This window comes from Eulemur rufifrons, chromosome 16 (genome assembly GCF_041146395.1).
Source record: "Eulemur rufifrons isolate Redbay chromosome 16, OSU_ERuf_1, whole genome shotgun sequence".
In the NCBI taxonomy this organism is placed as follows: domain Eukaryota; kingdom Metazoa; phylum Chordata; class Mammalia; order Primates; family Lemuridae; genus Eulemur; species Eulemur rufifrons.
Genome location: NC_090998.1, coordinates 53,897,588 through 53,909,655, shown reverse-complemented (window position 1 = coordinate 53,909,655; position 12,068 = coordinate 53,897,588). Strand labels below are relative to the sequence as shown.

Below are 12,068 nucleotides of genomic sequence, written 5' to 3'. Positions count from 1 at the left end.
GGGACGCTCACCGGAGCCACCTGGGTCAGCTTCGCTGTTCTCGTTCACCAGCCTCTCCCCACTTCCAGGCTCGTCGATGGCTCACTGGTTCCCAGAGTTGTGAGATTGCTCTACCAGTTCCAGGAGGTTCTACTTTGGCAGCAGTTTTATTGATGTGGCTGGAGCTGACCCCAGACTTGGGCAAATATTGACATTCCTTAAAGACGTGCGGTGAAGCCAAACAAGTACTGAGCTGGCCGGAGAGAAAGCTGGGAGGGGGAGGGGGAAATGGACATGTATTAAGCTTCTGCTGTATTCCAGGTACATTACTGTTATTCAGTCCTCACTGTGATGTTGTTAGTATCTCCATTTGACAGACATAGAAAGACTTTCAAAGAGGTTAGACTTTCAAAGACTTCTCCAAGAACAGACAGGAAATGGTAGAAGTAAAATTCCATCCTAGAGTCACCTAAGTGCCATCCTGCACACACCAGACGTTCCTGTGGCAGGCACTGTGGGTTTCCTACCTAACCTCCCCTTTCTTGCTATTGACAGAACGCTGGTTGTACTGAGGCAGCAATGTGCACAGCCCCGGGTGGCCCCAGAGTTTAGCAGCAACCACTGTCCTCTGAAATCACCTCTAGCTACTGGCCCTGATGCTTCAGCTGCAGCTCAGAATCTGTCTCCATATAGAAACCATCTTACACACAGCAGTCAGTGTGGCTGCAATCACTGTGTCGTCACCATACGTATGGTGCTCTACGGATGAAGCCAACTTTTGTCGACTAATGCTGAATACCACCATTTATGGCATTATTTCCACTGGAAAATGCATTGCAAGATCCATCACCCCTCCACCCCCAACTCCACCCTCCCAAAACAAAACTTACAAGAGCCTTCGTGAATCTTTCTTTTTTTTTTTTTTTTTTTTTTTTGAGACAGAGTCTCACTCTGTTGCCCGGGCTAGAGTGCCATGGCATCAACCTAGCTCACAGCAACCTCAAACTCCTGGGCTCAAGCAATCCTCCTGCCTCAGCCTCCCAAGTAGCTGGGACTACAGGCATGCGCCACCATGCCCAGCTAATTTTTCTATATATATTTTTAGCTGGCCATACAATTTCTTTCTATTTTTAGTAAAGACAGGGTCTCACTCTTGCTCAGGCTGAGTCTCGAACTCCTGAGCTCAAACAATCCACCTGCCTCGGCCTCCCAGAGTGCTAGGATTACAGGTGTGAGCCACCGAGCCAGGCCCTTCGTGAATCTTTTATAAAGCTTATAGTCAATACAAATTTCACAGGTCCAAATCCAAAGCCGCCTTCTTATTATCACCCCTTTACTTATTGGGAAGATCTAGAAATATCAAGATTTCCAAAAGAAGTTCTTGAATGTATAGTTATTTAAGGGGTATTTCTGTACTATCTCACCCCACTTTATTAAACTGAAAGAAAATCTTCCTTAAGACTGAAAAAAATGTATTCCAGCCAAGAAGGTAAAATATTAATTATGTCTGTTTTATGATGACAGTGTTTCGCCTCCCTGGAAGACGACTGGCTGGCACTGTGATAGCCCAGGGTTTCTCGGCCCTGGCACTGCTGGCACTGGGGCCGGATGATGCTTTGTTGCAGGGAGCTGGGCTGCGTGTCGTAGAATGTGTAGCAGTGTCCTGGGCCCTGCTCACTAGATGCCAGGAGCACCCTCTCAGTTGTGACAAGCAGAAATGTCTTCAGACGTTGCCAATTGTCCTCTCGGGGGACAAAATCACCACTAGTTAAGAACCAGTGGCAGAGGCTGATAAATTCAGAAGACCTACTTTCAAGGCTGCATTAAACCTGACAGAGCCGGGAAAACACTCCAATGAAGTAAGAAATGCTGACAGCGAATCCGACCTTCGTAAAGCAGAGAGCAGATGGTCACAAAAATGGCCTCCGGCTGTAATTATGGGCAAGACCTTTCTCCAAACCACCAGGAAACCCAGCTGGAGAGAGCATATCCCCGAACTAACTGCTGGTTCCTGGGGGTCGGGAGGCAGAATCCCCTCCAGGCCCGTTTTCCTGACTTTGGTTCTTTTCCTTCACACACAGGCTATAAAAAGGCCGCCTCTCCCACGTGGGCTCATCCTTCCCCTGGCTTCTCACCCTGCGACTTGATGGAATTCCTTCAGCGTTCCTGTTTCATTTCGCTGTGCATTGTTGAAGCCCCTTTTCTCAGAATAATTAGCACAGCAGTTGCCATTGAACAGATTCCAGCAGTTTAACATTGAAAGAAAATCTAATTAACTTACAGAATATTCTGGAAGACTGCTCTGGAATGCAGCTTTGGCCTTGTCCAATGCAGCAGGCCCGGCCCATTTCAGAGCAGTAGCTTCCCCCCTGCCCTGCGCTCCAGAAAGCCCCAAACTGGAGTTTATCTTACAGGTTACCAAGCAAATGTGAATCCCTTTCTGGGTTCTTCCAACCCTATATGCATCTTGTGAGCTCTTCTGAATAAATTCTGTGAGTTTTTCTCAGAACATTTCTCCATTACCTCAGTGATTATCAATGGCAGGAAAAAAATTCTACCGGCAATTTGAGTTTACATTAGCAAACTGAGAGCAATGCATCTTTCATTCACGCCTTCATTCAAATGCTCTGGGAGGAAAGGAAATTTCGTCCATGGTTCACCACTTATTTATTGAATGGATGAATGCCCGCCTTGTTTGAGGTGCTGTCATTAGTGCTGAAAATACAACAGTGGCGGGGCACAGTGGCTCATGCCTGTAATCTTAGCACTTTGGGAGGCTGAGGTGGGAGGATTGTTTGAGGCCAGGAGTTTGAGACCAGCCTGAACAACACAGTAAGACCCCATTTCTACAAAAAAAAAAAAAAATTAGGCGGGCATGGTGGCACGTAACTGCAGTCCCAGCCACTTGGGGGACTGAAGCAGGAGGTTCACTTGAGCCTAGGAGCTTGAAGCTGCAGTGAACTATGATGACTCCATTGCACTCCAGCCTAGTTGACAGTGCAAAATCCTGTCTCCAAAAAAAAAAAAAAGTACAACAGTGAATAGAAATGGCATGATCCCTGGCCTCAGCAAGTTTATGGTCCAGCAGGAAAGCAAGAGAATTAAGAAATAAAACAATCACAAATTTTAATAAGAGCTAACATGGAGAGAAGCTGGGAAAGGAGGCAGCCCTGCTTAAATAGACCCTGGGGAGATACCGATGAAGGAGTTGGCCTGAAAAGGTGTTCATGGGATCATGCACACATGTACACACATGCACACACACATGCACACACCACACACACATACACACACATGATCTGCTTCAAGGGAACATTTCAGGGCTGAGAGGCAAGACTTTAGCACAAAGGCCCTGAGATTTACTCATCTGTATTACTCAGTAAAAAGAAAGGGAAAAGACACTTTATCTCCCATGACAACTGTATTTGCCACAATGCTGGGTGACAGATAGGTCAGGAAATCTTAAATTCATAACGGTGCAGGAGACAATAAGGAAAGGTCTTTATTACTGGGACTAACTCTGGATTTTCTCCCAAATGTATAGATTTTAGGACTATGGGATTAGAATTATTTTTTATTTAGGAAAAAAAAAAACTTTGTGATTTCAATACCATCCAGAAGAGTAAGCTTGTTATTTTTTATTATTCTGTATCAAAAATTATTTGCCTATGCTCCTCCTTTGCCAGTGAAACAATAATTTTGATTATGTTCAACTACATGTCTGCTCCGTGTCACATTACACAAAGTCCTGTCAAAAGCAGTGCTGCCTGGGGAACATCAGTTAAATCTGTGTTCCTTCCTAAATATAGTGCTGTCTTTAGCAATTAAAAATCATTCTCCGTGTGCAAATCAATGCCTACTTCCCCAGCAATTAGCATCAGCTCATTTGTTTATACTTGCTGAGGACCTACCATGTGCCAGGCACCGAGCTAGAGGCTGACAGATGCAACGTGGGCAACTCCCCCGGTCTCTGCACTGGCAGAGTCTAGCTGGGGAAGAGGGGCAATCAACAAACATTTATAGAGTATTGATGGCACATTATAAAATCACTAACTCTGCCTGAGAGGTCAGGAAATGACTTGCAAGTTGGGACCCTCCAGATGAGTAAGAATCGGCGTCAGCCAGCGAAGAGAGGTGGTTTGAGGAGCTCCTTCCAGGCAGAGGGGGCTGCATGTGGGAAGCCCTGGGCATGGGGGGCAGGGGCAGTTGGCACATTTGCTGAACCCAGAGACGCTCAGAGTGGCAGGAGGCCAGTGTACAAGAAAAATGATCCACAACTCAATTTTTTTTCATTTGAGTAAAAAAGCAATTCGCGAATTGGGGAATACCAGAGCAACAGAGGTTTGGTGATGCAATGAGGGAACTTCAGAGGCAAGCATTTATTGGGAAAATGCAGGAGTGAAAAATAGAGAAATCTGATTGGTTTGCAGTTACATAATTCTCTTTTGGGGGCTAACTTGTTGGAAAGTCTCTAGTCACATAATTATATGTTAGTTGGCTGCCTACGATTGGCTGGGATTAAGTCTTATTTCTGTCTAACAACATTTACCAGAAATGACCCAAGTTTTGCTTATATTTGCAATTATGATCCAAGTCAGGTTTCACTTACGTTTGCAGTTTAAGCTAGATTGGGGCTATTTTTAAGGCCTAGCTGGTTTTGTTTGCTCAGAAATCTTTCAGGCTCGGTCGCCATTTTAATTTTACTTTAAACCAGGAAATGAGGACTCGAGCGGCTGACGGGCTGGACAGAGGGGCAAAGGCCGGTCCCGGAGGGTCTTATGAGCCACGTTAGGAACCTGGGCTTCCTTCCATCGGGAATCGGACGCCCCTGCACAGGCTGGAGGTGGCGCATGACACAGCTTTGCACTTTAGGAAGCTCCCCCAGACCCAACACTGCCCCAGAGACCCCCGACAGACCCTGGAGTTGTACTCAGCCACCCACATGGCCCCTCCAGGTGACACTGTGGCCAACACATTGGGAAATGGGTAGGGGGAGGCTGGGGAGGACACAACAGAGAGGCCACTGGAGATGGAGAGCAGGGGGTGCTTCCATTTGGAAGAGGTCACGCTCTGTCCCTGAAGCCTCGAGATCCCAACCCTGCATGCCACGGGCAATGGGGCTTGTGAGCCCTTTGGAAACCTCCCAGGAACCAGTCATTGCCAAGAGCAGGCTGCTCTTCTCTTGCTCTTAAACCGCTGCCTTCTTACACACAGTTCTTGGCTGAATCAGGCCCTGCACACCTTCTACGGGTCCGGTGCAGAGCGCTGTGGAGCCTGGAAACCGGCCGGCCATAGGTGGTAATCCAGGGTGATTGTCCCACGGGGGTCTTCTGACATGCTCGATATATTCACAGACATCTGTGGGCAGAGAGGTTGCCGTCCTTCCAGTGACTTTGTGAAGTAGGTCACGTGGGTCTGTGAAATGCCATGGAACCAGCAACCTGTCCCTTGGCCAGTCAACTGTCAACAACACAGGGTGAGTCAATAAACCAATCGTGAAATGATTCATCCATAACCCATGAGGATTTTCCAGAGATATTTTACTCGCTCTAAGCCGGATGCAAAAGCATTAAATGTGAGGGCAGGATACACCTCCCCCCAGGTAAAATCCACTGGAAAGGGTTCAATTGTTTTGACTCCCACAGACTGAGCCTTGGGGGGCGAGGGGACCTTGGGGCTGGCCCACTCTAGGTCAGGAAAATGCTGCTCCCAAGGAAAGAAGGAAGGTGTGATCCTTTTTTTGTGCTGCAAAGTGGCTTCCTGGGAAATCTTGGTGGCGTGATCCAGGGAAAGGAGAGGGAAGGGAGAAAGAGGCTTCTGAAAGAGGAAACCACCAGCTAAGCGACAAGAACCACATGTGCAACAGGACGTTCAAGATTTGCCTGGACTCTGGTAACTGCCCGCAAGAGACTTCCCACCTGCTGTAGGTCTGTACGGTGCAGTCTGAGCCGATGCAGTCGGGAGAAAGGCCTGCACGGGTTTCATGCGTTTAATTCCAGAAGAGCAGAGAGCTGTCTGGGGGGGTGGAAAGAGTGATCAGAAGAGGAGGCCAGGAGAGAGTGAGGCGCCACCACCTGTGAGGGCGTTGGGACGAATGCTGCACCGCCTCCTGGCACCTGTCACCCCTGGTGCACACATGTTATTCTCTGTAAGCCCCTGGGTGGTCCAGAGGCTGTACTCAAGGACATGGCCTTAGGGGCACCTGCTCTGGGTGGGAGCTGGAGGGAGAGAAAGACACAGTCGGGGCAGTCTTAGGAAGAATTGCTGGGCATCATGAAAGTCACCTTCCTTTGTCATTTTCCCATGCGACAGTGATAAAGATTTAAATTCCTTTTTATTTATTTTTGGATGCTGTGTGACTTTTTTTTATTGCAACATCAAGTCAAAACAGGAGCCCAAGTTACCTCAGCGTTACAAGGATTGCATAAGCGTACACATGCCTCTCATCAAATACTCGATTCATCCATGTCGTTAATTCCCCAGCACTGACCAGGCGCCAACTATGTGCTTGTTCTCTTCATCTCCCACCTCGGTCAAGCCTTAGGACACCCTCGCTACACTCCAGCTCACGAGGGTCGCCCAGGCCCGGCACTTGCTCAGTGTCCACCCTGGTTGTAGACAGAGCCCAGCGCAGCACCGTAAGTAAACGGCCCTTCAGCGCAGCAACGACACCAGCCCATGGTTAGCACCACTGGCAAAGCCTGTGCTAATTACTTTAAGTATATTATTCCATTTAATCCTCACAATAGCCCAATAAAATGGATAACTGGGATGAACTCCATTTTACAGAGAAGGAACCCAAGGCACAGAAACTTTGTCCAAAGTCCTAAAATAAATATATGGCACAGTTCAGATTCAAACCATGAGTCTCTTTAATGACAAAGTCTTTGCTCTTAACACTAAATTCTGCTGTCACCTTATTAACCAAAATACTACATAGTCAAAGAGTCAGAATTAATCAAGTCTGAATTACAAAATATAGGCCGGGCGCAGTGGCTCACACCTGTAATCCTAGCACTCTGGGAAGCCAAGGTGGGAGGATTGCTCGAAGTCAGGAGTTCGAGACCAGTCTGAGCAAGAGCGAGACCCCCATCTCTACTAAAAATAGAAAGAAATTAGCTGGACAACTAAAAATATATAGAAAAAATTAGCCGGGCATGGTGGCGCATGCCTGTAGTCCCAGCTACTCGGGAGGCTGAGGTAGGAGGATCGCTTGAGCCCAGGAGTTTGAGGTTGCTGTGAGCTAGGCTGACGCCATGGCACTCTAGCCCCGGCAACAGAACGAGACTCTGTCTCAAAAAATAAATAAATAAATAAATAAATTACACAATATAGGAAAAAGAAATCTTTCCATTTTTTACTTTTAAGTACATAACAGAATCAGGCTAACCAAACGTTACTGTTTTGATGGATGACTTTCAATAAATGTTTATTAGTAACCGACAGAAATAATTCTTATCCATTAATGTTTAATTGACACATCATTTTCCTGCCAAAGTAGTACTGTCAACTGCTGATACAGCTGTCACATTGAATGTTACGGGATTCTGTTGGAGGCCTTAAGATTATAAAGCTTCCATTCAAAATCTTTTAACACTACCCAATTGTTTAGAAAACTGGTCATGTCCCAGCTCTGGGGAATCATCATGTATTCCATATTAATTAAGTCTGCTTTAATAAACTGCTCACAATGGTCTCATAGCTACGTGAAGAAAAATTAACTGTGCAGAGTCAGCCAGCCCTGGGAGGGGGGGAGGAGGACCACAGGCTAGCGGTGGTGGGTATTTGTGATTCTTTCTGTCAGTATACAACTCACCTTCCTACGTTTGGGGAATTTCTCATCTTTTGAATCTTGGTGGTGGAAAAAGACCACTCCCCATTATACAGTCTGAAAGCTCAACCCCGCCCCTTTTGCTAACATGGGGCATGTGACCAGTGGATCCTCCCCTGTGGCCCCTGATTCAACTGCTAGAGATACAAAGAGCAGGACCTTCGCTAAATCCATTCCACAGAGCAGGGTAGCTGCGGGCAGTCGCTACACTCAGGTTCAGGGGCAGCAGCCGACACCATTGGGGTCAGAGGTGCAAGCAGCAGGGGCTGGGCCCAGGGATGATGACAATGACACCCTCACAGCACCAGTTCTGCGCTGTGATTTAGGACTGTAGTCCTGGCTATAGCATCCAAGACTGGTTCCCAGCACACCCAGGGAATCTATGAGCTTCCTAATATCTTATAATAAATTCCTTTTCATCCAAGTCATCCAAAGATGGTTTCTGTTGCATTGAAGTTAAGAACCACAACACTAGAACTGTACCTTGAAGCATTTGAAGACCCAATATCAGGTATCTCTGAAACAAAGTTTGGACAAACACCTCAGTGGAAGAGTTCAAATTCAAAACCAACAGGTGCAAATGGTCAGACACAGGCTGGGTGGGACAGGGCTGTTTTTGGACTGCTCTTCTGGAAGGCCCAGGACTCTGCCCGTGGGAGCTCTTCTCTGCATCTGGCACCATGGTCACCATGAGTTCAAACAAAGGAAAAGCCAGCTGCACCTCAAAGCTAATTAAAATGCTGAATGAAGTGCTGTGTGTGGGGACAAAGTTTGCCACCTGGTGTGGCTTAACAGGAACCCTCCTGCACCCTGATAGACTTGTACACTCTGTGAGATCAGGGTCCTCTCTGTCTTGTGCGTCAGCAGATTCCCTGCACCGAGAGCATAGTAGGTGTTCAATGATATTAAACCTCTCTGAGCCACGGTTTTCTCGTCTGAGAAGCGGGGTAAAACATTTATTTGGCAGGTGTTGTAAGAATAGCTAACGTATGTAAAGCATCTGGCACAGTACTTAGTATTTAGTAAGTAATAACTGGTAGTAACATTATTATTATTATCATTTCTAGGGATAGCATCGGGGCAGCTGCTTCACAACCATTTGTGGTCCCCACAGACCATGCAAAATATAGAAGCAAAGCACAGTTGGGAGGCCAGTTACTATAGTACAAATAAGCAAAGCAAGGGGAGGGCTCGAGATAATGGCCCTTGACATTCAATGTGTCAAAAGTCCAGGAACACTGACTTCGGTCGTGACCTTGTGAGTGGGAGGTGGGTGGTGATGCTGCATCACCAAACAGCTCTGCGGAGTCGCCACTCGGTGGAATGCTCCTCCATCCCCCACGCTGCGGTCTGCTTCGAGCAGCGGAGCAGCAAAGGCGTGGGGGGCAGTGCAGGGGGTGCCAGGCCTCCCCACACATCTAGACGCTCTGTCCAGACAGCAGGCAGGCGGCTGATGGATTGGGTTTTTTATGGAATAGAGTATTTAAATTTAAAATCATATATGTTTATAGTTTTTTTAAAAGCAAAATTAAATAGTACAAAAGGAGGTAAATGGAAAAGTCAGCATCCCTATCACCCCCAAACCTTCAGGCAGATTCCCCAGGGATAATCACCATTATTTCTTACATTTTTATGCACACACAAGGCTATATGCATATTTTTTCACAGATGGGAATCATAAAAAACTGTTCTGAAATTTGCTTGTTTTTCCCCTTCCCACTGTATTTGCCCTGAGTAGCTTCCTGTATCAATGTGTGCAGATGGACCTCCTTATTTCTAACAACTGCTCTATTTATAAGGTAATATAACAATAAGCTCTCAGATCTCAATGACTTTACATCATTGAAATTTATTTCTCATTTACCTTAATCCAACTGGTGATCGAGTGGGGAAAGCGGGGGAGGAAAAGGTTCTGCTCCTAGTACTGATTCAGGAATCCACGGTGACCAAGGCCCTGCCACCTTCAACATGTGACTCCCACATACTTGGTGGCTTCTAAAGTTACCCTGGGTGACACTATCCAGCCAGCAGATGGGGAAAGAGTGTGGAGAAGGGTGAGAAGTTTGTTTTACAGACAGCCACATCTAGAAGTGACATCTAACACTTCTGCCCACATTCCACTGGCCAGAACTTGAGCCCCCACCCTACACAAGTACTAGGAGATGTCCTGGCCGGACAGCTGCTTCCCTACAACCCTACGCTTTAGAAGGGGAGCACAAACCTTTGGTGGGACGTCAAATACACCCAACAAGTTGCACCGTAGGAATACATCGGGATTTATTTAAGCTCTAGAAAGCTAGTTTTCTTCTCTTTCTTCTGCTTTCCTACCTGCCTTTTGTCAAAGGTAAGTTTTTAAAGTGTGGAAAGATATTGCCTAATAAGAATGAAGAAACAAGAAAGTGGACACCTGTAACCACTGCTGGTGGGTATACACACTGGTTCAGCTTTTGTTGGATAGGGAGGAACTCAACAAAATGCAAAAACCTTCTAAAGGATGCATAACTTTAAGTATGTTTCCTAAAGAAATCAGTGGATCATGCTCATGTCAGTGTGAACAAGGATGTTTATAACAGTCACACATTGTAAGACCTTGATGCCCAACCATAGAGAACGGTTTAAATGACTGTGTACATCCATATAATGGAATACTACGCAGGTGTTTAACTGTGTAGATACCTGCAAACATAACAATGTCCATGACATCTTATGATAAAAACATAAGACTCCTAAAGTGCAATTTTTTAAAACAAATTGATATCTGTAACAAAAAGGCTAGAGGACACATTCAAATGTTTACAGTATTTATCCCTGGGGAGTTGAACTCCAGGTGTTTTTCACTTTCTTCCTCTACACCTTTATGTAGTGTGTCAATATTTTATCATTAAAAATAAAACCAGCAAATCTATTTTCAGCTTGAAATGAAAAAAAAAAAAGTAGATAAAGTGGATTGGGGTTTAGGTGATTAAAGGCAAGCATGTGAGTCAGACATGGCCTGCTGGCCCCGGCCTGTCTGTTGGACCTGTCGCCTGACACTCAAGTTGCTATCAGGAGCACTTTTCTCTGTCAAAGAGACTGGCTTTTGTCACGCAATCCCCAGGTTATAACGGGAGGGAAGGATAGGACCCAGAGCAGTCTGCAGAGTCAGCCCCACGAGTCGGTCACTGGGGCTCGCCATGCCCCGGCCTCCGCATGGGGAACACCGTCAGGACCCTCGTGGCCTTCATCCCTGCTGAGCGCTGCCAGAACTACGTGGTCGGAGACCTCCGAGAGATGCCGCTGGACAGGATGGTGGACCTCAGCGGGAGCCAGCTGCGCCGCTGCCCCGTGCACGTGTGCTCCTTCACGGAGCTGGTCAAGCTCTACCTGAGTGACAATCACCTCAACAGCCTGCCTCCGGAGCTGGGGCAGCTGCAGAACCTGCAGATCCTGGCCTTGGACTTCAACAACTTCAAGGCTCTGCCCCAGGTGGTGTGCACCTTGAAACAGCTCTGCATCCTCTATCTGGGCAACAACAAACTCTGCGACCTCCCCAGTGAGCTCAGCCTGCTCCAGAACCTCCGAACTCTGTGGATCGAGGCCAACTACCTCACCCAGCTGCCGGCCGTGGTCTGTGAGCTGAGTCTCCTTAAGACTCTGCATGCCGGCTCCAATGCCCTGCGTCTGCTGCCCGGCCAGCTCCGGCGCCTCCAGGAGCTGAGGACCATCTGGCTCTCAGGCAACCTGCTGACCAACTTCCCCCCAGTGCTGCTTCACATGCCCTTCCTGGAGGTAATCGATGTGGACCGGAACAGCATCCGGTACTTCCCCAGCCTGGCCCACCTGTCAAGCCTGAAGCTGGTCATCTATGACCACAATCCTTGCAGGAACGCACCCAAGGTGGCCAAAGGTGTGCGCCGTGTGGGAAGATGGGCAGAGGAGACACCAGAGCCTGACCCCAGAAAAGCCCGGCGTTATGCGCTGGTCCGAGAGGAAAGCCAGGAGGCACAGGCTCCTGCCCCATCCCCCCAGCCCCTCCTAGCAGCTCCTAAGGAGCTTCACTCATAAGCCAATGACAAGTATGTTCCAGAGACCACTCCATTAGAGTGGAAAGGATTGCTCTGGGTCCTCTGGGGTGGCTCTGCCAGTAGGAGCTGATGGAGAGCTAGGTAAAATGCCATAGCCACATCACACGGAGGAGAAAACATTTCTGGCCAACAGCATCTCTCCAGGAGGAAGTTGTCATGCTATTGGTGGCGTAGCAACCCAGAGTGATCATAAC

At 47.5% G+C, this 12,068-nt stretch overlaps 1 protein-coding gene across 1 annotated transcript; it reads left to right on the top strand.

The window, feature by feature from the left end:
• Nucleotides 1-10,999: 10,999 nt before the first annotated feature.
• Nucleotides 11,000-11,838, top strand: LRRC10 (leucine rich repeat containing 10). Its single transcript, XM_069491826.1, is given in 2 exon segments — nucleotides 11,000-11,806; nucleotides 11,809-11,838. Coding segments are annotated over 2 exon segments (837 nt in total).
• Nucleotides 11,839-12,068: the final 230 nt, after the last annotated feature.